The sequence below is a fragment of the Hippopotamus amphibius genome, chromosome 11 (assembly GCF_030028045.1).
Source record: "Hippopotamus amphibius kiboko isolate mHipAmp2 chromosome 11, mHipAmp2.hap2, whole genome shotgun sequence".
NCBI classification, from domain to species: Eukaryota; Metazoa; Chordata; class Mammalia; order Artiodactyla; family Hippopotamidae; genus Hippopotamus; species Hippopotamus amphibius.
The window spans coordinates 43,152,858-43,179,216 of record NC_080196.1 but is presented as its reverse complement, the minus strand read 5'-3'; the positions used below and the strand labels follow the sequence as shown (position 1 = coordinate 43,179,216).

General features: G+C 59.4%; 2 protein-coding genes across 4 annotated transcripts in view; one reads left to right on the top strand and one right to left on the bottom strand.

Annotated features, from left to right (window-relative positions):
* COL11A2 (collagen type XI alpha 2 chain) overlaps positions 1 to 25,506 on the bottom strand; it is a 28,945-nt gene extending 3,439 nt beyond the window's left edge. The window contains exons 1-62 of one of the 3 annotated variants that reach the window (XM_057699173.1): positions 25,425 to 25,506; positions 22,573 to 22,722; positions 22,225 to 22,435; positions 21,609 to 21,771; positions 19,956 to 20,147; positions 19,075 to 19,152; positions 18,386 to 18,448; positions 17,524 to 17,703; positions 15,371 to 15,430; positions 15,229 to 15,270; positions 14,903 to 14,965; positions 14,544 to 14,618; positions 14,032 to 14,118; positions 13,718 to 13,774; positions 13,501 to 13,554; positions 13,361 to 13,414; positions 13,203 to 13,256; positions 12,974 to 13,027; positions 12,735 to 12,788; positions 12,600 to 12,644; positions 12,423 to 12,476; positions 11,946 to 11,990; positions 11,709 to 11,762; positions 11,467 to 11,511; positions 11,284 to 11,337; positions 10,998 to 11,042; positions 10,720 to 10,773; positions 10,558 to 10,602; positions 10,383 to 10,436; positions 9,943 to 10,050; positions 8,876 to 8,929; positions 8,526 to 8,579; positions 7,832 to 7,876; positions 7,691 to 7,744; positions 7,530 to 7,574; positions 7,353 to 7,406; positions 7,197 to 7,250; positions 6,953 to 7,006; positions 6,433 to 6,540; positions 6,195 to 6,284; positions 5,959 to 6,012; positions 5,629 to 5,736; positions 5,390 to 5,497; positions 5,205 to 5,258; positions 5,050 to 5,103; positions 4,808 to 4,915; positions 4,535 to 4,588; positions 4,235 to 4,288; positions 3,949 to 4,002; positions 3,752 to 3,805; positions 3,301 to 3,408; positions 2,863 to 2,916; positions 2,628 to 2,681; positions 2,458 to 2,511; positions 1,872 to 1,925; positions 1,492 to 1,599; positions 1,345 to 1,398; positions 1,141 to 1,194; positions 811 to 918; positions 659 to 712; positions 318 to 353; positions 65 to 118 (exon numbers count right to left, since the gene is read on the bottom strand). In XM_057699173.1, the coding sequence (XP_057555156.1) occupies positions 65 to 118; positions 318 to 353; positions 659 to 712; positions 811 to 918; positions 1,141 to 1,194; positions 1,345 to 1,398; positions 1,492 to 1,599; positions 1,872 to 1,925; positions 2,458 to 2,511; positions 2,628 to 2,681; positions 2,863 to 2,916; positions 3,301 to 3,408; positions 3,752 to 3,805; positions 3,949 to 4,002; positions 4,235 to 4,288; positions 4,535 to 4,588; positions 4,808 to 4,915; positions 5,050 to 5,103; positions 5,205 to 5,258; positions 5,390 to 5,497; positions 5,629 to 5,736; positions 5,959 to 6,012; positions 6,195 to 6,284; positions 6,433 to 6,540; positions 6,953 to 7,006; positions 7,197 to 7,250; positions 7,353 to 7,406; positions 7,530 to 7,574; positions 7,691 to 7,744; positions 7,832 to 7,876; positions 8,526 to 8,579; positions 8,876 to 8,929; positions 9,943 to 10,050; positions 10,383 to 10,436; positions 10,558 to 10,602; positions 10,720 to 10,773; positions 10,998 to 11,042; positions 11,284 to 11,337; positions 11,467 to 11,511; positions 11,709 to 11,762; positions 11,946 to 11,990; positions 12,423 to 12,476; positions 12,600 to 12,644; positions 12,735 to 12,788; positions 12,974 to 13,027; positions 13,203 to 13,256; positions 13,361 to 13,414; positions 13,501 to 13,554; positions 13,718 to 13,774; positions 14,032 to 14,118; positions 14,544 to 14,618; positions 14,903 to 14,965; positions 15,229 to 15,270; positions 15,371 to 15,430; positions 17,524 to 17,703; positions 18,386 to 18,448; positions 19,075 to 19,152; positions 19,956 to 20,147; positions 21,609 to 21,771; positions 22,225 to 22,435; positions 22,573 to 22,722; positions 25,425 to 25,506 (4,482 nt within the window). The remainder of the gene's footprint in view (positions 1 to 64; positions 119 to 317; positions 354 to 658; positions 713 to 810; positions 919 to 1,140; positions 1,195 to 1,344; positions 1,399 to 1,491; positions 1,600 to 1,871; positions 1,926 to 2,457; positions 2,512 to 2,627; positions 2,682 to 2,862; positions 2,917 to 3,300; positions 3,409 to 3,751; positions 3,806 to 3,948; positions 4,003 to 4,234; positions 4,289 to 4,534; positions 4,589 to 4,807; positions 4,916 to 5,049; positions 5,104 to 5,204; positions 5,259 to 5,389; positions 5,498 to 5,628; positions 5,737 to 5,958; positions 6,013 to 6,194; positions 6,285 to 6,432; positions 6,541 to 6,952; positions 7,007 to 7,196; positions 7,251 to 7,352; positions 7,407 to 7,529; positions 7,575 to 7,690; positions 7,745 to 7,831; positions 7,877 to 8,525; positions 8,580 to 8,875; positions 8,930 to 9,942; positions 10,051 to 10,382; positions 10,437 to 10,557; positions 10,603 to 10,719; positions 10,774 to 10,997; positions 11,043 to 11,283; positions 11,338 to 11,466; positions 11,512 to 11,708; positions 11,763 to 11,945; positions 11,991 to 12,422; positions 12,477 to 12,599; positions 12,645 to 12,734; positions 12,789 to 12,973; positions 13,028 to 13,202; positions 13,257 to 13,360; positions 13,415 to 13,500; positions 13,555 to 13,717; positions 13,775 to 14,031; positions 14,119 to 14,543; positions 14,619 to 14,902; positions 14,966 to 15,228; positions 15,271 to 15,370; positions 15,431 to 17,523; positions 17,704 to 18,385; positions 18,449 to 19,074; positions 19,153 to 19,955; positions 20,148 to 21,608; positions 21,772 to 22,224; positions 22,436 to 22,572; positions 22,723 to 25,424) is intronic. The other 2 variants (XM_057699174.1, XM_057699175.1) reach the window with 2 other exon arrangements.
* Positions 1 to 26,359, top strand: part of RPS18 (ribosomal protein S18) — a 141,329-nt gene that overhangs the window by 50,310 nt on the left and 64,660 nt on the right. The gene's annotated exons all lie outside the window — the stretch shown is intronic.

Sequence of the window (26,359 nt, the reverse complement as noted above, 5' to 3'; positions counted from 1 at the left end):
GGGACGCAGAGAAACACCCAGACAGTGGGGACCGTCGGAGGAGCAGGCCCTGACGCTGACTCACCGGGTGTCCCGGTGGGCCCTGGACGCCCTTCTCTCCCTTAGGTCCGGCTGGGCCCTGCCAAAGGAGTCAGTGAGGTCATGGAGCGGTCAAGAGTTCAAGCATGCGATCAAGATCACAGGAGGGTGAAATCAGTCTCTGGGCTGGGGATGAGGGGATCCACTGGCGGGGCGTGTGTTTGTCCTGGAGAGACAGTGTCCAGTCCAGCTGGAGGGGGCGGGAGGAGGGGAAGGTCAGCTGGCTGGGGGTCACTCACTGTGGCTCCTTTGGCTCCTTTGGGGCCAGCAGGTCCCTGTGAAATAAGGAACAAGAAAGGGATGGTCACCACAGGGGAAGGCTGGAACTCAGCTGTAGAGGCAAGGCCATGAGTCCACAGGACCCTGGGGCCACCACAAGAAGGGCAGGCATGGGGAACATGGGGACATTCGGGAGGCCCTGGAAGGACAGGGGTGGGAACGCTGCAGGTGTAGGAGCACGTGGGAGACGCACGGGCCTAGGGGTGTTATGCCGGCGGTTGTCATGGAAGCCGGTGGGGGATTACGGAGCGGGGGCAGTGGGGTTTAGAGGATTGAGTGGAGGAACAGATGGGGTACTCACAGGGAGTCCGGGGGGCCCTCCAGGACCAATAGGGCCAGATTCTCCTGGGATGCCCTAGGAAAGGGAGGGGCCTGGTTCAACTGGGTCTTCCTCCCCTCCCCCCCCACCCTCACCCCACCCCCAGACCTCCCAGGACCATGCCCTCTACTCACCGTCTCCCCCTTTTGTCCTGTGGAGCCCTGAGGGCCAGGAAGCCCTCGATCACCCTTTTCTCCCTGCTCCCCGGGGGGGCCGATCAGTCCGATGAGACCTGGGTGGCCCTGGAAAAGGGGACAGGTGGTCAGGGAGATGCAGAAAGAAGACACGTGGACAAGGAGAAGGAGGGCCACAGGGGTCAGAGCCCAAAAGACAAGAGAGGACTTGGGCCATGTCTGAGGAAAGAGCAAGCCGCCGCGGTGCTGAGGAAGGGCTCCCCAAGAGCACGGGGCCCCCGGAGGTTTCAAGGGTGAGGCTGAGACACCTGGCCGCGTGCAGTCACTCACCTTCTCTCCCTTGGCCCCAGCATCGCCACGAAGGCCAGGAAGCCCTGGGGGTCCCTGTGGGGAGACAGGAAGTCACTCTCTCCTGGGGGAGGTGGAACGTGATCTCCCCCCACCACGTCCCACTTCCTCCAAGGCTGGATGCCCACTGCCCCAGGGGGCACCCACCCCGCCCCGCCGCGCCCCGCTCCATCCACAGTCACTCACCACAGGGCCTGGAGGCCCGGCCTGGCCCGTGGCCCCGGGACGGCCCTGCTGACCCTGCAGATTTGAGGGGACCACAGGGATCAGGAGGGGTGCCCCCACACCATGCCCTCCCCCTCCCTGGCCAAGCCTCTCCGCTCCGTGACTCACCACTGAGCCCGGAAGCCCCCTCAGGCCATCAGGACCAGGTTTTCCTGCTGGGCCTGCAGGACCCACGGGGCCTGTCTTCCCCGGGGCGCCCACAGCACCAGGATCCCCCTGAAACACACCAAGAAAACGGGTCCTGAAGGGCAGAGGAGGGAGTATGGGTAGGGGCAGGGGGTCCAAGGTGGTTGGGGGTGAGGCAGGGAGCAGGGGTCAAACCCCGGGGACCCCTGAGGCAGCGACAAGTATAGGGAACCCTGTCCCCACAGGGGGCTCGGCGTGGAGATGGTGGACATGGACGAGGCATCTGGAGGCTGAAGTGTGAGGACCAAGGGGGCGGGAAGATGGAAGGGATGCTCCAGCATCCACCACGGCCTCTCCCTCACCTTGGCTCCCTTCTCTCCTTGTCGCCCTTCAGGACCAGGCGCGCCAGCAGGTCCCTGCAGGTGGAGGCAGCAGTGAATAGCCAGGCTGACCTCCCTCCCCCTCGCTGTCCTCCTGGTACACACACACACACACACACACACACCTGTGCATGCACAGGCACAATTGCAGAGGCAGACTCAAAGATGGAAGATCTGGTACAGCTGTACCAGCTGTTAAAATACTGTGCAGTTCTGTGCATTTGGTGAAGAGACTCTTGCCCACACACCGCCAGCAACAAGAGGGTTAATCCCTGGCCCAGCAGATCCCCCAGCCCCCCAGGAAAGCCAACCCTTTCCTCCGTGTCCATTCTGATTGGTTGGTACACACCAGCCGCCCTGGCAAGAACAGACAGAATATACAGGAACAAACATACCCAAATATACGCAGCACGCTTACAAACACAGATGGTCACACACATACACACCTCACCCAAGGACAACCGGGACACCAGGCATCTCCCTCCACATCCCACCTGCCATTGCCCCAACCGCCATCCAGCCTGCCCGAGGACTGCCCCGCAGGGTCCCAGCTGTCCACCTCACTTACCCGCTTTCCAAGTGGTCCAGGAGGTCCATTCTCCCCAGTGGGACCAGGGGATCCCTACGGAGGGAGGAAGAGTGGTGGGTGAGGGACCCCTCAGGCGAGGGGCATCGTAGAGGGGAAAGGGGTCTGAGGGCCTGGGCTCGGTGGTGGGGGAGGGGAGAAGGGGCACTCACAGGCTGTCCTGCCTCTCCATCCTCTCCTCGATCACCCTTGGCACCGTCCTGGCCCTGCAGGGATGAAGCAAGGTCAGACGGGTGCCCCTGACCTGGTTGGCATCACCCCTCAAACACCAGTCCTCCCATCCCTCCACTGCCCTGCCATAATCCCAGTTCCCACACCCACGCCCACCAGCCACAGAGAACCCTCGAGAGCGGACCACCCTCCTCCCCCTCACCGGGTAAGACTCACCCGGGGGCCACCTTCTCCAGGGGGGCCAGGGTCACCAGGAAAACCAACAGGACCCTAATCCAAAGGAAACTGTGGGTCAGCCCCCTAAGCCCACCCAGGGCCAACACAGACCCCCATAGGCACATGCCACACTCTCCTTCTCTCCAGGCAGTGCCCATCTGCTCCACCTAGGAAGAGGGTCTCCCGCACCCCCTTTTCCCCACCTCCTGCACTGCCTGCCCTCTAAGGCTTTCAGGTTATTAACTCGGGTTTCTCTCTCTTTCTCTCTGGATCCTAGACCCCATACATCCCTCCCAGGAGAGCCCTTTCCCAAAGCCTTCCTCCCAGGCATTCCCCACACTCTTGGGCTCCCCAGACTCCAAGATCTTCACACACACACCCGTATCCCCAGGTCTCCATGCACAGGGCCCTCCTCACAGCCCCTCCCCCTAAACTCACAGGGTTCCCTTTGGGGCCATCGTCGCCAGTGGGGCCCTTAGGCCCTGGTGGTCCCGCCTCTCCCGGCTGCCCCGACTCTCCTTTCTCCCCACGCTCCCCACGTGGACCCTGGAGGATGAGCAGAGGGTACAGATGGTTCCGAAGGGGTCTTGAAGATCAAGAATGCAGCCCCTGCTTCCAAACGCCTTCTGCCTCCCCCTCGTGCCCTCACTGACATCGGGGTGCACACAGAGAGTCAGGCCCAAGGCGGGAGTCCCTGGCCCCTCTTCCCTTCAAGGAGAGGGGGACAGAGCCCACCCAGATCCAGGGACCAGGCCTCACAGAAAATGGCCAGGAGCACAGACTCATGGGCTGTGCAGGAGATCCAGCTCCAGGCGGTCACAGGAAAGGTGGGAGTGGGAATGAAGGGCTGAAGGAGATTGGGGAGCAGGGCCTCAGAGCTACCACTCACCTTGACCCCTGGCTCGCCCTGGACTCCCGGAGATCCTGCCTCTCCTGGCTCCCCCTGTAAGGAGACTGGGGTCAACAACCTCCAACCCCCTGCCAAAAAAATCCTGATATTCCCCCTCACTCTCTTTTGAGCCCCGCAAATTGGCAAAAGCCCAGTCCTCATCCCCTCAGACCATCCGTGTACCCCTTTCCCAGTACCTTCTCTCCAGGGGGACCCAGGTTCCCAACACCTCCTGGGGGACCTTGTGGACCCTGGAAGAGGAACGAAAATGGGGATCATTGCTTAGGGGAGGGGGTGCCATGTGGGGGCGGAGCCTGGAGGAGGGCCTGAGGTCACAGCAGCGAGGCAGTGGGAGGCCCCATCAGGGTCCAGTGGCTTCTCTCGGCATCTGAGATGAGACTAGATAGAGTTTACAGTCTGCGGAAAGGGAGGCAGAGGACTGGCCCCAGTGATCGGGAGGGACAAGGGGCCAAGAGGACTTACATCAGCTCCACTGGGTCCAGCTGGGCCGCGAGGTCCTGGGGGGCCGGGTGGTCCCTGGAGAAAAGACACCAAGATGGGAAGGGAAGTGAGAGAAGCCAAGCTGTGGATGCGCGTGAGTGGCGGAGGGTTAGGGAGGCAGGGGTCCTGGCAGGGAGGGAGGCCGCCAGGCCAGGGAAGAGCGTGCAGGGAGCTGGGGGTCGGTGGCTGCTGGGGCGGGGGCTGGATGAGCAGGGGAGGACGAGCAGGTGGGGCTGGAGTCAGCAGGGGCCACAGCCACCCCATCAGCAGGGTCCCACTCACCAGAGGGCCCCCGTCTCCTGTTTCTCCCTTCTCCCCAGAGGGGCCCGGCGATCCCTGCACAGGTGCACACAGCACAGAGCCAGGTGAGCAACGCGCCTGAAGCACCGTGCTAGGCAGATGCACACCCCCCAGACCCCACATGCCCCCCTGCCCAGTCCTCTGCCCCCGTCTCCCCGTGCTCCCTCCTCGGCAGGGGGCTCGCGGGGGCCTGCGGCGGGCGTCAGCCCCACAGCGACCCCGCCTTTCAGCCCCTGTCTCCACCCCCCGACTCACCTGCAGACCGATGGGTCCCGGGGGCCCATTGAATCCTCTTGTTCCTTCATCACCTTTGGCTCCAAAATGTCCCTGAGGACCCCGAGCTCCAGGCTCCCCATCTGCCCCCTGTGGGGGGAGGGCAGGGACAAGGACACAGAGAGGGTCGCGGGTCAGGTGTGTTTCTAGCCACAAGCCCCACAGAGAGCCAGGCACCGGGCCCCCAACTCCCATCCCCGACCCCAAGGGCAAAGGTCCCTCACCGCGGCTCCAGGCTGCCCCACGGGACCAAGGGGTCCGGGGGGTCCAGGAGGGCCCTGGGGGAGAAAGAAGAGTCAGAGATGCCAAGACAAGGGGAGAGACCAGGTGGGAACGAGGTCAAAGGCAACGGTGAAACGTCAAGGGAATGGACACTTACGTGCTCCCCCTTGTTCCCTTTAGTGCCCTTCTGTCCGGGGTCTCCCACCTCACCCTGGGGAGGGAAGGCAGGTGGAACATCAGAGAAAGAAGTGGGAGAATAAGCAGACAGGGCTGGGGGCCGTGCCCCGACCAGCGAGCTCATCTGCAAAGAAGACTGAGTCCAGGGTCTGCGGGTTCCCTCACCTTGTCTCCATCCTCTCCTGCCACGCCCGGGGGGCCCGCAGGGCCAGGAAGCCCCACGGGGCCCTGCACCCCGTCGCGGCCAGTCGGACCAATGGGGCCCTTCTCACCCTGCGGGAAACGACGGAAGGAGTCACGACCCAGAGGCAGCTGCCGCCCCCAAACACCCCCCCAGGAGATCCCCCGTAACCCACCAGCTCACAGACCCCTCCCCAGCATCTCCCCAGGGACCCCACACTCACCGGGACACCTTTCTCTCCTGCCGCTCCTGGGGGACCTTGCGGTCCTGGGCGCCCTGGGGGGCCAATGGGTCCCCCAGATCCTGCGGCACCTCGCTCCCCAGGGGAGCCCTGCGACAGGAGATAACGTCAGACCCCCCTCCCCCAAGGAAGAGAACACACCCCGCCTACACCAGGGGACCGCTGACCATGGTTCCCTGGAGGAGAGCCCAAGATCAGATGCCTTACGGCTGGCCCTAGCCTCCCTCTGCCCGTCCCCCAGCCCTGTGCCTACATCCAGGTGCCGCTCCACATCCTTCCCCCCCACTGTTCCCCCAAGGACCCCAGACTCACTGCAGGGCCAGGGGGACCCGCCGGACCTTCATTTCCCTTCAAACCAGCTCCGCCCTATGAACCAGAGTTCGGAGGCAACAGACATGAGACAAGAAGAGGGACCATCACAGGCCTGGGGTCCAGGAGACCCGCGGGGAAGGATGGGGCTTGGGAGGCGGGAGTGGGGTCATGCCCAGGGGCGCTGGGAAGCGTGGTGACTTGTGACAGGCAGTTGGGCTGAGCAGTGGTACACTCACAGCAGTGCCAGGAAGGCCTCTCTCTCCCGGGAAGCCCCTCAGACCAGCAGGACCATCCTTCCCTGGGGCCCCAGGGGGGCCGGGGTCCCCCTAAAAGGAAACAGAGCTGATGAGTCACTGCCATGCTCCCAAATGGGGCAGAGCGCTCTCTGCTCCCTCCGATCTCCACATCTCCTGTTCCCTTAGGCACCCCAACCCTGGACCCCCAAGTTCCCGCCCGGCCGGACCCCTTACGGACCTTTGTTCCTTCTTTTCCAGCTGTTCCAGTCAATCCCTGCTCTCCAGGGGGCCCCAGAGGGCCTGGGTGACCTCGCTCCCCCATGGGCCCGGTTTCTCCTGCGGCTCCCTGAGGAAGAGGCAGAGGGACTCCCATCTCAGACCCTTCGCCTCATTCCGGCCACCTAAAAATATCCCTGAGAACCCCTTCGTGTCCGCCCCGAAGCTCCCGGGAAATCCCCGGGGCTCTCCTAGGCTTCCGCGCTGAGTTTCATTCCCCGGTGTGGCGCACCCACACCCCCTGGTGTCCCTGACGGGGACCTTCCTCTTCTCCAAGATGCGAGCAGATGAGAAGTGGTCCAGGAAACAGACTGAAATCCAAGATCCCTGCTCCCAATCCCAGCCCCCATCCGTCTCCCCAGCCCCAGGGGTCCTGCGCAGGCAAAGGAGGGGCAGGGGCTCATGACTGGGAAAAGGGAGGAGAGAGGCAGAGAGACTAACTCCAAGGTCTGGGGTCCCTTCTCTCCAGGAGGCAGGCATACCTGGGGTCCCACCACTCCTGGGGGGCCGGGGGGGCCCGTCTTCCCTTGGAAACCCTGAGAGAAGAAGAGGAGAAAGGGCAGTTGGTCAGGTGTGGACACTGTGGCTCCTGGAGGGAGGGCGGGGTCACCACCGAGTCCTTGGCTGAGGCCTGAGCAGCACCAGGACGCGCTCCGCTCTGCCGGGATGAACCTTCCGGACAGAACGCTCGAGAGTGAGGGTCTGAGGGGCCGGGGCACCACGTACCACTTCTCCTCTCTGGCCCGGGTGTCCCGGCAGCCCGTCCTTCCCAGGGGGGCCCTGCAAGGGGTTCAGATGTCAGGTGAACTCTAGGCTGGGAAGGGGGATGGGGAAGAAGGACTCACAGAACCAAGGCGGGTCAGAGGTCAGAGGTCAGCTTACCGGGGGTCCTTTGGGGCCAGGAAATCCGTTGGGGCCCTGGGGTCCAGGGAGACCCTAGAGACAGAGCTGGGTTGAGCCAGGAGAGTGGGGAGGGCTGCTGGGCAGGGGCCCTCTCCCTGGGAGGGAGCTGGCGCCACTCCGGGCCCCCGGGGAACAGGGGGCTGGAGCCACACTCACCCTCTCTCCAGGGGGCCCGTGGGGGCCATCGCCACCCGACGTTCCCTGTGGGGGAAACAGCGAGTGAGAGGGGCTGTGTTCGCCATCCCCAAGACCGGAGGGGTTGGGGGCAGCTGGGCTGCAGGGCAGAGGGCGGATGGAGCACGGCCAAGACCACCAACCTTAGCTCCAGACTTCCCAGTGGCGCCCCGGGGTCCCCGCTGACCCCGTGGACCCTAGAGAAAGGACAGGGGAGTTGTCAGAAAAACACCAGAGCACCCCCTTTGGGTCTTGAGCCACACATCTCTCCCCTCTTCACTCACCGTGGGGCCACGTTCTCCCCGAGGCCCTGACTTCCCTGACAGGCCCTGGTGGGAACGAAACAAGAGAGAGCACACCCATCAACAAATGAATGGATACAGAAGATGTGGCATATATATACAATGGAATATTCCTCAGCTATAAAAAGGGATGAGATGGAGCTATATGTCATGAGGTGGATAGAACTACAGTCTGTCATACAGAGTGAAGTAAGTCAGAAAGAGAAAGACAAATATTGTATGCTAACTCACATACACGGAATCTAAAAATGGGACTGATGAACTCAGTGACAAGAATAAGGACGCAGATACAGAGAATGGACAGGAGAACTCGAGGTTTGGGGGGATGGGCGGTGAAGGGGAAGCTGAGACGAAGCGAGAGAGTAGCACAGACATATATATACTACCAACTGTAAAATAGATAGCTAGTGGGAAGTTGTTGTATAACAAAGGGAGTCCAACTCGAGGATGGAAGATGCCTTAAAGGACTGGGGCAGGGAGGGTGGGGGGTCTCGAGGGGGTGGGGAGTCAAGGAAGGGAGGGAATACGGGGATATGTGTATAAAAACAGATGATTGAACTTGGTGTACCCTCCCCCAAAAAAATAAAAAAAATTAAAAAAAGAGATAGCACATCACCCAGGGTGTGAGGCCCCCCCAGAGCCTCCCTCCCTCCGCACCCCACCCTCCCCAGCTTACCCGGGCTCCCTTCTCTCCACTCGCTCCAGGAAAACCAGGAAATCCCAGAGAGCCCTGGTGAGGATGGAGAAGCGGAAAAATTGAGACGTCATGAAAGGGGAGGGCCGAGCAAGGGCCGAGGGGGGTCAGGGGAGCTGGCGGGGGCCGCAGGGTGGGAGACCCGGGCTCTGCCAATCCCTTGGTGGCCTTGGACAAACCCTGGCACTTTCTGAACTTCTGTTCCCTCATCTGGAGCATGGGGGTGGGCTAAACTCCCCCGAGGGTCCCCCACTGCTCTGTCAGTCCGTGCTTCCTGCAATTAGGGGTCAGGGAAGGAAAAAGGAGGAGGGACACATGGGGCATCAGATCACCTTGGGACCCTGGCGTCCAGGGTAACCAGGCAGACCAGGAACACCCAGCTTGCCCTGTGGATGGACAGAGAGCGATCAGGGGCGAGAGGAGACACGGATGCCACTCCATCCCCGGAGACACCCACCCTCAGAGATGGGAGCCAGCCCCCACCCAGCAAACCCCCAGCCCCTGGCCCCTCATTTCCCACCCCCCGGGCTGCCTGGCTTTTGCAATCTCTCCTTCCTGAGAGTGGATTTTCTCCAGACTCTAGTGCTGGAATCTCACCTCCCCTGTGTCTCAAAATCTGCAGCTCAAGTCCTGCAGGCACAGTGATCCAGCCCCTGCCTACCTGTCAACCTCAGCTCCATCTTCCCCAGCACACCGTCCTGCTCCACTAAGACCAGCCCCCCTTGCGGGCCCCCACCCCACCTCGCCCCTTGGCTCAGGTCTGCACCACCCCAGCCCCCCGCATGCACCCCCTGCTCCCTGAGGCTTCAGGATCTGTCTCGCTAAGGCAGCTGTGGCGCGGAAGAGGGGAGCAGGGACTCTGCAACCTGCCTGCCGCGGCGCAAACCCTGCCTCTGTGTGCTGAGCAAGCCTGTAAACCTCCTGGTGCCGCAGGACGGTCGTAGCGCCCACCCCACGGGATGGACAGGACAGGTTAGCACGGTGCTGGCACACAGTGAGGGCTTGGTGAGAGTTAGCCCTGAAGATGTCAGAGCCCACCTCGTCTCTGACGCTCTTCCTTCTCGGAACACCTACTGCTCTGAGTCTGCACACGTTTTCACTCTCCTGGCACCTACAGATACCCTATGACGGCCTCTCTGCCCTGTCCCCATCACTCTGTTGTAAACGCTTCATGACAGAGACTTTTCCTTGACGTCTTATGTTTCCCCCCTCTGCAACCCATCAGCGTCTCGGAGGTGCCGTGTGCCCAGAGAGGAGTGTAATTAATACGTGGTCATCTCTGGTTTACCCGCAGACCTCGGCTGTTGCCACCCCCACCCCCACGCTGATCCCAGCACCCCGGGCCTCACGCCTTCCAAGCCCCAGAGCACGTAGGCCCAGGCCCCTCACCCCCCGTCACCTTCTCGCCCAGGAGCCCAGGAGGCCCAGGGTCTCCGGCGGGTCCGGTGCGTCCCTTCGGCCCCTCGGGACCATCCTCTCCCCTGGAACCGGGAACTCCAAGCTCGCCCTGGGTGGGGCGGTGGGAGAGGTGAGAGGTGGGGACGTGGGGAGGGGCTGAGCCCCGAGATGAGAGGCAGCCCGTGTGAGGCTGGGTGGGGACAGGGAGCCCCACAGGGGCAGGGAGAGTGCTGTGACTGGTGAGCAGGTGAGTCACAGTGCAGGGCTGGGTTCCTGCTCAGATCAGGCTCTAGAGGAGATCAGGTCCTCTGAAGGGAGCCTGGAGACAAGGAGTCTGGGGTATTGGGGGGGGACCTGGGGGGCATGCTGATAACTGGGGGCTCCAAAGGGGAGAGTCGTCAGCACTTAGAGTCGGGGGGCAGTGTGGGGGTTTCTACTCACCCTGTCACCCTTCACACCCATGTCACCTTTGAACCCAGGAAAGCCATCCTCGCCCTGAGAAAGGTGGGGGTGAAAGGACACCAAAGATGATGGAGGGAGGGGTGAGGCGGAGATGGGCAGAAAGGCTGGTGGGGGGCAGGTGGAGGGGCTGGGAAGTTAGGGACGCATTGCTCACCTTTTCACCCTTGTGACCCTTCAGACCCCGAATTCCATCCACACCCTGGAATTAGAGGGGGTGGGGACAGAGACTGAGAGATCAGGAGGGGAGGCAGGGCTGGCAGGACCAAGCTCCTGGGGCCCCGCTGGCTCCCCTGACCCCAGCCTGGTGGTCCGTTACCTTGACGCCTCGAGGTCCTGGGTATCCTAGAGGACCCTGAGGTCCAGATGGACCCTGAAAGAAGACAGAGGGGCATCGATAAAGGGGTCTGAGGGGTCACCATGGGGGCCCCCGGGGGTGGGGGAAATGGAAGTGACAACATTGGAGTCTGGAGAGGGTTGCGGTCCGTGGGACAGAGGACTGTGAGAGCCGTGTGACGAGATGAGGAAATCCCAAGGACCTGGAGGGTCTGGGTGGAGACCCCTTCAGGGGATGAGAGGAGGCATGGAAGATCTCACCTGGTTTCCTTTGGTTCCAGAGGGACCTTCTTTGCCCGGGTGACCCTGGGGGTAGGGGAAGGAGAGCGTGACCACTGCTCCCTCTCACCTCCTGCACCCCTCCCTACATGTCTTCAACCCAAATTCTCTCCCAGGACCTAATGAAGCCGACAGACCATTGGTGGCACCACCAGTGACCTCCCAGTGCAAGGCACACACAGTATGGACACTCAGTGAAGGTGCTTGGAAGTCATTCCCTGGGTGGAAGGTCAAGGGGGACTTGTATTAAGAAGTGGGGGCCACTCACCGGGGGTCCATCTGAGCCTGGCATGCCGGGAAGCCCTGGTTTCCCTCGAGGACCCTGCAGGAAGATGGGGAGGCTCAGGGTCCCCAGAGGGGTCAGGTCTGAATGTGGCTAAAGCCCCAGCCAAACATTTGGGGCCCTCCCCACACCCTGCCTCAGCACATCCACCACTGCTTAGTCCCTTACCTTCTCTCCATGAGGGCCGATGGCACCCTGGGGCCCGGGGAGACCCTAGACACGGGAGAGAGAAGTCACGGGGATCCCCCAAGGGGTGGGCTGCTCTCTCCCCCAGACAGCCGCCCCCATTCAGAGCATGGGCAGTGAAGGCTCGAGATCCTTAACTTCCCGTCCCCATCCAGGGTCTGGCCCGCTGTGGGAGCCCAGGAGAAGTCGCTGAAGTTGGGAAGGAGGTGGACAGGACCACTCACCTGGGTCCCAGGAGTGCCCTGTTGTCCAGGAGGTCCTGGCTCTCCCTGGGGTCCCTAGAGACAGGCAACCAGGCAGGGGTCAGAAGGAGATGGTGACAGAACAGGACAGAAAGCCAGGTCCCAGGAGGGACAGCCAAGAGGGCAGGCAGGGGGTCAAAATGGTGGCAAAGGGAAGAGGACCTTGGCAGAGATCCCGGCGCCTAAGGGTCAGGTGGGGTCTCCACGCCCATCACTCACCAAGCTTCCTTTGGGACCATGGGGACCATCCATGCCTCGGACTCCCTGAAACACAGAGGGGCGTGAGCAGGCTGAAAGGCGGGCCTGCGCCCTGGAGGGACCTGTGGTTTCTGAGGCCGGGCCATCCCAGAGGGTGGGACGGGGCAGGCGCAGAGCGGGCAGACCTCCAGGTCATCCCAAAGCTAAGCAAACACAGCTGGCCCGGATCCACAGGGCGTGGGGCTGTGGGGCTGTGGGTTCGCGGGGTTTTATGTTGTTTTTCTTGAGGACTTTTGTGGGTTTTGGGGGGGCTATGATGAAAGCCTTTGGTGCACTACAGGATATGGCGCTGCAAGGGCACCTGGGAATGAAGGCTGAAGGGGGTGAGGCGGGGGCCGGTGTGGGGGTGGGGCAGCTGCAGGGGAGGGAGGAGGGAGGCAGTCAGGGAAGATGGAGGGTGGGAGAAGGCAGGGTCAGAAGTCAGGGACAGTCACTTACCGGAGGTCCAGGAATGCCAGGTGGGCCTTTGGGGCCGAGGAGACCTCGCGGTCCCTGCATTCAGGTGAGGGGAAGATAGGACCCGCATGGGTGAGAGAAAACATGTCCCCTTCACGCCCACGTCCCTCCTCTGGCACCCACAGAGCCACCCCCCAACGCAACCCCCTTGATACTCACCGACTCTCCAGGCAGCCCCCGAGGCCCAATCTCCCCATCGTCTCCCTGGAGGAGAAGGACGTGGTGAAGCAGCCTCAGCTTCAAGACCTCCCCCATACCCAGCCCCCGCCCCATCCTGACGGCCACCACACTCACCCGCTCTCCATCCTCACCGGGGGGCCCAGGAAGACCCTGGGCACCACTATCACCCTGGAAAATGGGCACACAGGTAAGAGGCGCTGCGAGCCCCCAACACGGGCAGACACGGACCGTCTTCAACTCACCAGCCAATTTCCTTCACTGAGCTCCTGCCGGGACCCTCAGCCTCTACCTCCCCTCCCCTCCACAGAAGATCTACCCCCTCATCACAACATCCCTCCCCTCCATATACTCACCCTGTGTCCCTTCTCCCCAGGTAGCCCTGGGAGCCCATCAAATCCTCGGTCACCCTAGGGAGAAGAGGGGCAGCCCAGGTGAGGTCCCAGCCCCGTCCCACCCACCCCTCCCTATCGTGTCCTGAGTGGTGCGGGGCTGCTTCATGGGGTATTCAGTTACCCCCAAAACCAAACGCGCTCAGGCGGAGCTGCGAGCTACCGGCATCAGAGAGGGGCCCAAGGCTGTTACCTTCACTCCAGGTTCCCCAGGCATCCCTCGGGCTCCATCAGCACCTGCTCGGCCCTGGGGGTGCGGGGGAGATGTCAGAGCAAGCGGGGGCACAGTCCTCCACACCCCATGCCCTGGCTCCCATCCCCCACCCACACACCATCCCCCGGGTCACTCACCCTTCGCCCAGCCTTGCCAGGAGGGCCCATGAGGCCCTGAGGTCCTCTGGGCCCCTGTGAGGGAGAGGCAGGGGCAGGGTTAGTGGGCACAGAGAGAAGGGGAGCACTCAGCCAGAGGGCAGGTGGCTGGGGGCTGTCACCTGAGGTCCTAGGTCTCCAGATTCTCCTTTCAGGCCAGGGCTCCCAGGTTGTCCCTGTAAGATAGAAGAGGCAGTGGCTGGGCTGAAGGACACACCCACTGGTGGCCTCAGAGCCTTCCCTCAAAGAAGCAAAAAAACCTGCAACTTGGTCCTCTTCCAGAATTATCCACACCCCCACACACAAATACTCTCTTATCCCAATACCCCACTCACTCACCAAAGGTCCAGGACGGCCCGTGTATCCCATGGGGCCCGGAGGTCCTCGGAGCGCCAGCTGGGGGAGCAGGGGAGAGGACAGAGCTGAGCAAGAGGCAGTTGGAGAACTCCGGACCCCAGGTCACCTCCCAAAGTCACCCTTGTGCCCCCATCTTCATTCCACTGCCCTGTATCCTCCCCAGCCTCCCTCTCAGCTCCAAACCAACTCAGACCTCTGCCCGCCCTGCAGTCACTCCAACCTACCCTTCCAACTCCCCCTAGAGTCTTCCCCTCCCCCTCCCCTCTCCCCGCACCGAGACCCCCATCGCTACTCACCCGTGCCTGCTGCAGAATTGCCTGGGCCTGGGCCTCCTGGGCCGCTACCACAGGGCCCTTGTCACCCCCACCACTGCCAAACCGGAACTGCGGGGCAAGGAAAGAAGGCCTAGGTTCTTCCAGGAAATCCACGTGACCCACCCCCCCACCCCAGCCAGAGGTGTCATCCAGCATGTCTGCCCCATCTCCCACATTCCGGGTAATCACTTAGAGGTTTTCAGAAATTCAACTCCTGTCCTCCTCCCCCACTCTTGAGCCTCTTCCTCCCCAAAGACTCTTCTTTGCTTATAGACGCCCTGAAATTTAGGATTTTCTGCCCAATTCTAGATGATCCATGTGTGGTCCTAGGTCATCTAATGAGGCCCCAAACCCTCACCTGGAAAATCAACCTAGTTGGGTGGATGGTCTTTAGAGACTCCTCCTCGGCTTTCCTGCCCCTCTGGTTCTTGGTGACACACACAATTCCCCCGCCCTCCCCCTCAGCCCATTCCAAAGCCCAGAAGACAACTCACTGGAAGCATGAGGGATGTGCCGGGAGGGCCAGGGGCCCCATCTGATCCAGGAAGCCCTGCTCGGCCAGGGGGCCCCTAGAGCAGGAAGAGGATGAGAAGGATAGGGCGACAGGGGATTGTTAGGGTCCTGGCACCATTTCGAAACCCTCCTCAACAGAATAAATGTAAACTTCCCTACATCCTTCCCAAACTCTCCCCACACCCCATGGAGAAAAATGACAGTGAGATACCAGACTACTCCCCTCCTCAACCAGAGTCTGCCTTCTTTTCTAATGAGAAATTACTGAGGATGGTACCCCCACTGGGTACCAGTGGCTCCTCCGCAGCCCTCCCCCCACCCCCACAGGATGTTCTCATACCCTTTCGCCTGGGTCTCCAACTGGGCCTGGGTTGCCTTGGATACCAGGGGGACCAGGAAATCCCTAAAGAACACAAGAAGAGGGGGTCAGGTGTGGGGATTTGGATAGAAGAGGGGTATGTGGCTGCGGGGTGGTCTCTACAGAAGAGATCTGGGGATCTGGGAAGCTCTGATTGGAAGGATGCTCTGAGTGCTATGAAGGAGACCTGGGCCTTTGTGAGGAAGCCACATAGGAAGGGTCTAGGGAACGTCTCTGTGAAAGCGTGAGCATGTAGGAAGCGTCTCTGTGAAAGGAATGGAAGCTAGCGGGTCGCAGCTAGAACTCACCGCAGGGCCTTCTGGACCAGGGGGTCCCTCCACTAGCATACCCTGTGGAGTCAAAGGTTAAAAGTCAGAGGCTATAGCACTAGCACCCCTGCCCCCTTCCCTTCTTCCCACTGCCCTCAGCTTAGTGACCAGAGTGACTTACAGGCTCCAGCACCGCAGGCTCCCCCTTCTCTCCCTTCAGCCCCCGGGGTCCACGGGCAGCCTGAGGGAGACACACACGTAACCCCCAGTGGGGCCTGTGAGCAGCCAAGATGCCAGGACTGCCCCCATCCCAGTCTCAGGTCCTCTGAGACCTCCTGACCCTACCCCTCAAATTCCCCAGTGCTCCTCCAAGACTCTCCCCTCCCAGAGCTCCCAGGTCTGCCAAGGGAGCCCTTAGGGCTCCCCGCCCCCCAATTCCCAGCCCCACCCAGCAAACACAATCTCCTCATCTGCCTGAGAACCTCTTTCAGGAAGGTCCCCAGAAACCCCCAACCTTTCCAGACTCTCTTCGGGGGGACCACACCTTATCCCTCAAACTCCCTTAGAATCTTAAGAAACCATCAACTTCCTCACCTTTACCCCAACTCACCAGATAAGATTCTCTCTAAGATTTTGGACAGATTTTTACTTGGGTTTGGGGGGAGATCATGCATCCTTATGAGAATCTGATGTCATCACTGGAGTCTTTCTCCAGAAAAGAAAAAGTATATGCCCTTATGCATAGAATTCTCCTTAGAATTTCAAGGGCTTCACACGTTTAAAACTCCCTGGAGGTTAAACACTCATACTTTAAGTAGATTTGGAGAGCAGACCCCATTGACATCCCAAACGTGGACCTCGTAACTGGATTTTGGGAAAATACAGCTCTTGGGCTCACTCAAGCCCCAGAGCCAAGCCCCTCAAGTCCTCCCTGTTCCTCTCCCAGCAAGGATGCTCCACCCTTCCTCTGACCCTCACTTATACTTCAAGCCCACCAGTAGCCTCTCTTCCACACTTCCCCGCAGATGCCCACTCCCAGCTCTGAGGCCAGAACCAAGAGAAGGACAGGGAGAAGGGAGGATATCCACCACCACCCCCAACTCCCCCAACAAAGATCTTCAAAATGCACCGCCCCCGCCCCATCCTGACCAAGCAACAATGGCCAGTTTCCAAACTCTCCCATATCCCAGATCAACCCTAAATTTCCATAAAGCAGCATGAGAGAAAGGCAGCAGAGGGTCAAGAGTGGCATTATTAGAGCAGGGAGTGTGAGATGAGGCAGTGGGGTAGAGGAGGCAGCTCTGACTGCAAGGCAGGCAAAAGATGAAGTGAGTAGACAGGAAATACCCCACTGACAGGGAGTGGCTGAAAACACTGGACACAATTTAGGGAGACAGAACAAAGGGACAAACACTTGGAAGCAAGAATGATACCAGGGCCAAGAAAAATTAAACATGGCCAAGATGGCTAGAAAATGAACCTGATAAACAGGAAGTGGTGGGACAGACAGGAAGCAGCCAAGGAAAGAGGATCCAGGAAGTGGACCTTCAATAACAACATGGCTACCACAACCAAGAGAGCAAAGAAATTCATAAAACAGGCAGAAAGTGACTCCGGGAAATAGATTATGACAATGAAAGGCAATTCTTCCAGAAAACACAAACATCAAGACCAGTACACACAGGAAGTGGCCGCGATAAATATCTAGGCCCACAATGGAAACTTTATGATTTGGATGACCTGAGACACATAGGAAATGGCTTATTATCAAAGGATAAGACAGCATGAAAAACTAGAGCCAAAACACAAAGAATAAGTCCCTTCCAGTCCAATCTGACACAGTCACCAGAATGGATGCCATGACTGGAGGGGACAGACAGGAAGTGGCCTGTAGATTAGAAAAATGTGACAAAGGAAGTTGGATCATTTGGCAGCAACATGGACAAGAAATTGTTTTGCCCAAGAAGAAATGATGGAGACAGACTGAAAATGGACACAACATAGGGGCTTATTGACCAAAAGCTTTATGAAATCCAGCTTGATGGAGACAGGAGGTGACCAAGAAAGACAGAACGTGGCCATAGGACTGAAAAGAAAGATAAGAAAACAACGACCAATTGCCCTGGACAGAAGGATCTATAGAGTAAGACTTTTGGCAAGGGAAGGCAGGAAGTAATCTTTTCAAGCAACAGATACATCATAGGAGAACAGAAAATGGCAGCCCACCAATGGGAAGTAGCTCACAGACAAGTGACAGCGACCAAAAACAACAGGAAGCAATTCTCGTGGCTCCCACTGGAGGTCAAGGATGAAAGAGGAGCTGCTTTCACTTACGGCTCCCGCGTGGGCTGTCTCCGCAGAGAGGGCAGGGCCAAGCTCCGTCTGCTCACGGTAATCGTCCCCATAGCCATAGGTGTCATCGTAGGGCCCTGCTGGCGGGCCTGTGCCACCCTCCCCATATTCCTCTGTCAGGAACCTGTCGGCTGTGGAGGGGACCTGGAGATCTGTCTGCTCCTTCCCGGGGATGGGGAGGGAGAGGGGTAGATGGGGGCATTAGGGCCGAGAGGAGGTTTTCCCTGGACCCCAGGGTGTGACAACTTCCAGCCCAAAGGATTCTGAAGGGAACAGGGACTGGAGTTTTCCTCCCAAGAAGAGCAAGGGCAGGCGTTGTAGAGACAGCCGGTGGCCATCAGTCGAAGGCCCCAGATGAGGAGGGAGCTCTGAAAACGGGCCCGGTCGGAAGAAATGATGGGTAACAAGAAGGGTGGCCGGAGGGCTGGACACAGAGAGGACAGTCCATGGACATAACATCAGATGAAAGAGTCCAAGGAGCGACCAAAGAAATGGATGGAAAGAGAGGGACAGAGAAAAAGTGACAGCGTTGGACAGAAAGGGACTCCTGGGAACAGAAATATGACAGAAAGTGAAACCATTTGACACCAACAGGGAGAGGAAGTTACTCCAAAATCAAAGAATAATGGCAGGAGACGTGGACCCTGGAGGAACATGGCTGTTCTGAGAGAGACACGCAGACCGATAGGTCTCCAGTGACCAGGAGACAGAAGGCCCTGAATGGAGATGACAAAGAGCCCTCCGGCCAGAGGAGGGGCTTGTTCATCAGGATGACGTGGGGCCAGGGGAGTGGGTCACAGACGCCCACCAACCCAGCCGGGGCGAGGGTGGGGGATGGAGTTACCTCCTCAGGGGGTGGCAAGGGGCTTGACTCCGGGACTCCTTCCTCTTCACCTGGGGCGGGGTCCTGACCCCAGGGGGAAGGCGGGGGGAGAGGAGCGCCGGCACCAGGCGGGAAGGAAGGAGAGAGGTTAGCAGAGAGGGAGACCAAGCAGCACTCGTCCCCCGGGGGGGCCGTGTCCGTCTGCGCTGGGGGGTGGGGGCAATCCCAGATCTTGCAGCCCCTTTGGAGGGGGGACATCTTGGGGAGAGTGAATCTCCCAGGTTTGGGGGCAGAGATCTGGATGCCCCGGCTCTACCTGCCGGTAACGGCTGCCTCTGGTCCTGGGGGGGCCCCGGGCAGTGGGGGGAGCTGCCCGCCGAGCTGCGTGCCGGGAGGGGGGAGGCTGACCCCGGGCTGGGCCGGAACCTCCACCTTGAGAGGGGGGTGCCTGCCCGGCCGCTGACCTCTTGGCAGGCGGGGTAGGCTGTCGGGGAGGGGTCCGACGCCCCCTGGGGGGCGGGGCAGCCCTGTGGTTGGGGCCTGGAGGCCGCTGCAGCAGAGAGACACGGGAGGGGGCAGTGAGGAAAGGCCCATAACCTAAATGCACAATCTCCCTCCTCCCCGCAGGTGGGGAGGAGAGGAAGGCGGCACAGATGTTTGTCAGGGGTGGTGGGGGGAATGTGAGGAGAGAGAGCGTCCCTCAAGTTTACCTGATAATCAGGGGTGGTCCCCGTAGCCGTCACATCGTAATAGGGGGGCTCGTCGTCATAGTAGAGAGACTCAGGGGACTGGGGTTAGGGAAGGGGTGGTGGGAATAGGCGGGAAGCAGGTGGAGGGAGGTGAGGAGGTGGTGTGGGAGTTGGGGATGAAAGGAGGGAGAGAGACAGGGGGTGGGAAAGGGGGGGGGTCCCACACGGGGGACAGAAGCAGACGATTAAGAGATTGACCCGCCAACCTTCAGACCACTGACCCCAGATCATACATGTCACTCTAACTGTCAAGACTCCACCCAGTCTGGACCCTCCCTTCCCTTCCCGACACCTCAGCCCCTTCTCCTGCACCTCCCCTTGCAGAGGGCCAGAAGCAGGACCCCCCCATCCACGCTTGCACAGACCTACTCCACCTCCTACTGCTTCCCCACTTCTCCTCCTGGTCTTACCATTTCAACTTTCTCCCTGTTTCTGTCTCTCCCCTTCTCTGCTCTCCCATCCTCTGTCCCCAAGTGTCACCCCCACCCTCCATGGTCTCCCAATCTCTTAATTCGAGAAAGAGATGGAAAGTCCAAGGACATAGTCCCAGGAAGACTAGCAAAGGAGGAGTCACAGGAGGGGACATGGCTTCCAGCCACGAATTCTTCATAACGACTTTTTATTTTTAAATGAAAATAAAAAGGTTGATGACGGGGGACCGGGAGGAGGGGGGCTGATGGGAATAGAGGGTACAGCTGGGGAGGGGCACACGGAAGGGGAGCACAGGAGCCCCAGATAGGATGGGGAGCTCCTGGGCCTCGGGGGAATTCTCCTGGAGAGATGTGGGGGTGTCTTCCCTCCCTGGGGTGTGCTATAGTTCGGGGTTCTCCCAGCTCCCTCACCTGGCGCTGGGGTTCCTGGTTTTGTGGCCTATGAAGTCTTGGTGGTTGCTGCTTCGGAGATCTCTGGGTTCTGTGAGACTGTTGTCTCTGAGGTCTCTCCCTCCAACCCCCCTCACACTCCAGCTCCTTCTGTTCACAGGATTCATAGGCAGCTTGCACCCCCGGGATGATGGCAAGCTCCTGAATATCACCCTGCAAAGACAAGAGGACGGGACACCCGTGGAGAGAGGCAGAGAGGGCTTCCAAGAGACACAGGGTAGAGTCTGGGACATGGGGTTGGAGGCCAGTCTGAGGTAAGACTATATAGTGGAGAAGGTCATTACCAGACCTCCCAAGTGCACAGTTCTTTTCAGTTTCCAAAGGACCTTCTCATTATAATCACATTGAACCTTAATAAAACCATTGGACAGTTGGACAAGGATCAAAGTCAGTAGGACAAGGATCTTTATGCCAATTTTTCAAGCACATTTCATTCATAAAATTTCCAAGAGACAATGACTGGCCCAAGGTCACTCAAAGTAATAGAATCAGGACTAGAACTCAAGCCTTCCAACTCTAAGTTCAACTCTTGGCCTGCACCCTGCCCAGGTGATCATGCAGGAGCCTGTTCACAAGGGCTTCTGGAGACAGTGGCCCAAACTTAGTTGCTTTGACCTTCCAATGACAGTAACGATGAGAATTCTCAGGATCTCTGGAAATGGGGGGAAGCCAATTCTGATTTCCAATGGCATTTATTTGCGCCCACACGTGGTGCTTAGAGCACCTTGCATTGTATTATATTTGGGGGATACTATCTCAAATCCACAGCAGAACTGGTAACTCCTCGGGATGACAGAGATCTCATATTATTCTCCTGTGTTCCCCTTGGCATTGGGCCAGCAGGTATTCAGGAAACGTTGACTGGCTGGGTGGGTAAATGGACAGCTGGATGGATAGATGGATGGATGAGTGGATAGATGGGTGGGTGGGTGAATGGGGGCTCGAACACTTGACCGAATGGGAGGGTTGATGGATGGTGAATGAGTGAATGTATGTGTGGGTGGGTTGGTGAGTAGATAAATGGGAGGTACAGAGTAGGTAGAAACAGTATGTAGGTAGATGGATAGAAATGAAGAAATGGTAGGGTGGAGAGTGGGGTGGCTAAACGGGTTGCTGTATGCATGCATGTAACGTTCTATGCATGAGTAGACAGGGTGGGTGAGTGAATACATGGATGGATGGGTTAAAGAGGATGGATAGGTGGAAGGATAGATGAGTAGATGGGTGGTTTAAAGGAGGGAGTGGCTGAACAGGGGAATATGGGCAGGTGGGAGGATACAAGCCCGAATGCTTGAGTAGGTGGGTAAGTGTGTAAATGGATGGGTGGATGAATGGATGGGTGGATGCATCAGTTGAAGGGATGGATGGGTGGCTGGACTAATGCAAACCGAGTTACAGAATAAGTGACTGTGGACAATCCTGCCATGTAAGTGGGCACCTAATTCTCCTACAGAAAAAAAAAAATAGCCCTTGAAGAAAGGAAATGGAAATATAAATTTATGAAAGGAAAAGTGAAGGGTCAGGACATAGGAAGACAAAGTACTGAGGTCAGAAGGGGAACGGACATAAGATATAGAACCAGAAGTGACTTCTCTCTCTGGTTGCTCTGGTTACCTCGAAGACTTCCTCATCCAGGATGCGAGCACCAAAGATGATCACACCATGGGTATCCAATACCGGACGAGCACTTCGGGGCAGGGGCCGGGTGACTCGCTTCTTGCAATCAATTATGAGGGTGACAGACTGGCCCTTCACAGCCACAGCCACACGGTGCCACCTGGTTGTGGGGACAGAGTGGGGGAAGGTTCGAGTGACTGACTAAAGGGAAAGTCGAGAGAGCTGGGGACCCATTGATGGGAGGGTTGACAAGCTAATCACAGTAGCTACCACGTACTAAGCGCTCACAATACACCAGGCATCATGAGCTCGCTTTCTCATTTGATGCTCACAGTTCTATTATCCCTATTTTTCAGACATAGAAACCAAGGCTCAAAAAAGTCAAGTACCTTGCCCAAGGTACAAGCTAGTCCTACATGCAAGGATTTAAATTCTAAAACCCGAACTCTGGGCTAGACGTGACTGGGCAGAAGTTTGGGCAGTGGGTAAGTGAGTGGTGGCCCAAAGGGTCGGCAGTGTTTCCTATATTGGGGGGGGGGGATCTGGGGGCAGGGGCTGGAGGGGAGCCCCTGAAAGGGTAGGCCAGACAGGCCAGAGGAGCAAACTGACTTACTTGCCATCTGCTAGGCTGAGGCCTCGGAAGACGGGCTGAGCTGGGGGTTGAGGCCGTCCAGTCTGGTCCTCATACAGGAAGCGGACAGGTTGGCCAAGCTCCAGGCCCAGCTGTCGGACGCCCTGGGCACTATAGAGAGTCAGGAGGGGAGCCTGGAGGCCAGGGCGCGTCCGGACGGTAGTCAGTAGAGAAAAGTCTTTGGGAAAGCCTCCTGGTACCGAGAGAGTCACACACACAGGTGGAGTGAGAGGCAAAAGGGCGCCATTAACCCCTTCCCTTCTGATATCTGATCCCAGACCCCACCTGTGACCTCCCCCAGCTCTCCCTCCTCTGGCACGTCACCCATACCTGGGAAGAGCTGGCGGGTAGGTGCACTGAGCTGAGCAGGTCGGGACACTCGGTAAGCCACATCAGCTGGACAGATGCCTCTAGCCCTCCGGACACCGTCAGGGAGGGAAGGGAACCTCAGGGCCCGAAGCACATCCACAGGGGCTGCACCTGGGAGAGTCCATGAGGGTGAGAGGAAGGGCCACGCTCTCAGGAGGGCTCACACAGGGGACATTTGGGGTCTAGAGCTCAGCTTCCTGGGACTCACACTCCCTGGAAGATAAAAGTCTCCGGTACTTGCTCCTGAGTGGGACCTGAATGGATGGGAAACGAAAGTCACCTGGAAAGGGGCAGCGCTGAGCCTGTGTTCAGCTCCGTGCCCACCACTTCCCCCTCCTCCCAGCCTCTGTCTCCCTCACTCCCTCCCTATCTCCGTCTTTCAGCCTATGAATCTCTCTCTATTCTTTCTTAATCTCTCTCTCAACTCTCCGCCTACCTCCCCTTGGCTCTGGCTCTGTCGCTCTTTCTCTGTCTCTATATCTGTTGGTCTCTCTCTCTCTCTCCCTGGCTCTTCTGTCTTCCTCCGTTTCCCTCCCACTCTACCCATCTTTTCCTTTCTCCCTCTTCCTCCCTTTCCGTATCTCTTGGTCTCTGGGTCTCTGGCCTCGGTCCCAGTCCTGTGTCTCCAGCGTAAACAACATCTGGGCAAACAATCACCCTGGGCACGGGAGGTGCAGGCGGGCCACCAGGGAGGGAGCAGAGAGACAGCTCCATGGGGAGGAGGCTGCAAGCTGCTGCAGTTCCCAGGTTTGGGGAGGTGGGGACAACTCTGACCATTCAGTGGAAGGAGATACAAGAAATAGTCACCCCAGGAGCCAGTGCCCCTGGCTTGGGAGATGGGCTGGGGGCGGGGGCGGGTGGGGAGCCTGAAGCTGCCACGTGGACCCGGAGCAGGTCCAGGGCCCAGAGCCACACATCTGTGGATCCCATCAGAGTCCTTTGCCCAAAACCCGGGCAAGCTCCCCACACCTGGAACTTCGACCCTGCCCCACCACCCCCACCAACCGCGATCCAGAGATTCAAGACACAGGCCCATCATCCCAGTCCACCTAGAACTCAGCTTCCGAGAGCTCAAACTCCCGAGAAGACAGAGGTCGCCTTTTCCTCACTTGCTCCCCAAGATACACACTTCTCACACCATCGGCTCCAGGTTGGAAAAATCCCAAAGAAAGTTTCCAGCAAAAATTTCATAGAAGTGTGGGGCAGGGCAGGGGCCAGAGTGATCAGGAGAGCAGAGCTGGGTGGGGTGGGTGAGGTGGGGCGGGCAGGCAGAGAAAAGGCCCTTTGAGTCCAGAAGCCGGGAAACCACGGCCTTGCCCCCTCCCACCCCCCTGCCCTAGCCTGGCCCCCGCGTGTGGCAGCTCCGCAAACACCAACACACAAGGGCCGCTTTGAGAAATGAAGGGTAAGTGAGACAGAGACACAGAGACTCACAGAGACCCCAGGCCAAGGAGACCTCAGAGGCCCCCACCCTCCACCAAACCCCAGGAGAGTACGGTTCCATCCCACAGACAATCTACCCACAGGTCTGCCCACCCATCGTCCCACCTCAAGCTACGTACGTGCCCCACTGTCTCTGGCCTCAATCTGCCCCAGTCTCCCCACTGGTGGCCCCATCACCCCCACCACTCTACCTCTGGCCCCCAAAACACCCCATTCTGTACTCTGATGAATTCCACACTAACCCATTTCCCTCTAGAGTCCCACCTGTACCCCCTCAGCCCCCAATTAAGAGACAGCCATCTCAGCCATCTCAGCCACTTCCTTGCCTCCATGTTAAAGGATCCCTTTTCTCCCTAAACAAAGTCTACAGATATCCCATACTTCAATTTTCTGTCCCTGAGCTGTATGCTCCTCCTATCTTGAAAGTTCTTCCTTCTGTAATCTAATCTAAATCCTTTATGCTGCTTTTCTGACCATCTTCTCTCCAGAGCAGAAAAGAAATGAATAATCAAGTTATATGCAAATCAGCCTCCAGTGTTTCGGGGAGGGGGGGGCGGGTGGCGCTTGCTCCAGCCTGCTTAGTACCCAGGTACTCCCAGCCTCCTCCTCTCCGACATCAAACCCCCTTTCCTAGGAGTCTGGACTTCTGGATCCTGGGAAAAAGAAGGAAAAGATTGGGATTGTGGATGCCAGGGTCCCAGGGGAGCCCGTCTGGCCAGAGGGGGAGGGGCGGGGCAGGAATGCAAAGAGTTGGCTCCTGCCTCAGACACCTGATCCTGGCCTGTCCAGCGGCCGTCCTGTTGGCAGCCAGCCCCAGCGCTCCCCAGAGCCAGCTGCGTGGCAGCATCGAGGGCACAGGGAGGGGAAAGGGGATCCTATCGGGGAAGGGGATCCTGTCCGGAGAGCTAATGGGACAAATAGTCCAGGTATCCCTTCTTCCCCTACTTACGAGGCTCTGCTCTGACTCAAGGATGCTCCCCCTCTCACCCAGAGATACAGACAGAAAGACAGAAGACAGGCACGCACCTCTCAACCATCAAAACTGGCATCTACCCCCGACTCCAGTACCAGGGACCACACTGGCCCTCTGGAGGACCCCAGCATCCAGCCCCACTCACAGCCCTAGGGTGATCTTGCGCCATTCATTTCACCCTCCCCCAGTCACTTCAAGGAGGGATAGAGATCCCCACTCCGGCTCCAAGGAACCCAGGTGTCCTGCCCTCCAGCCTGGACCCTTGACACCCCCCCCCCCAAAACCCATTCTCGAATCCAAAGCTCCCCCACTTCCCCAGGCATCAGCTGTCCCCTGTCCGGGGGTATGCGGAGCTGCAACCTGAGTCCCATGACCCAGGCATTGGGACTCCCCTTACCTGCCCAAGCCGGGATCGCGCTCAGCACCAGCAACAGCGGTACCATCAGGAGGAGGCGACGGCAGCGGCTGCACCGCTCCATGGCTGGCGCCCGGAACCGAGGTCCCAGGGACCAGGGGCCGCCGGAGGCGCTGGACTCCCCAAGGCTGGCAGGAGAGAGCGAGCAGGCGCGCACGCCGGGGTCCCGGCGTCCCGGGGAAGTCAGAGGCTGCCGGCTGGGGACAGCTCTCAGTGACTCAGCTCCATGCAGCGAGGCGCCGTCGGGGCTCCGGCGCTGCTCCCTCCTCGGTGGCCGCCGCTCGTGTGTGTCCCCGGCCACCCCGGCCGTCCAGAGCCCCCACCCCTCTCCCGCCCCCGGCCCAGCCCCCGCCTCCAGCCGCCCGCCCACAGCCACGGAGGGAAACCCCACCCCCGATCTCCACCTGGTTGGGGGGGGCGCGCCGAATAGGAACCCTCCCTCTGAACCTAGGACTGCTCTCTTCTGCTTCTCCCAGGGACTCAATGGTCTGTACCTTAGGATTCTCTTTTAAGGAACCCCAATATCTCTTCCCCAGTTTTTCTTTATGGGGGACCCAGACGTCCAGTTACAACACCCCTCCCCCGTTCCTCCCCCTTGGGGGCCCAGAGCCCCCTTTCAGCAGAGTCCGGGGCGGGATTTAGGGCACAGTGGGAGGAGAGAGGCGGGCCTGAGGGTCGCTACCTCCCCTCACCCCATCGGGTCTCCATAATTATTTCCCCTCTGCTCGGCCCGCCCGCTGTAATTACAGAGCCCTGCCCGGGGCGGGGTATTTATAGACACGGCTATAGATAGCGACTGGGGACCTGCAACCCGACGGCCGCGGGGAGCGAGGGGGAGAGGGGCCAGGCGGGAGGGCGGTTCGAGGGGAGGCCAGAGACTGGAGAGACCCACACCCAGGCTAATCAGGTGCCGGGAG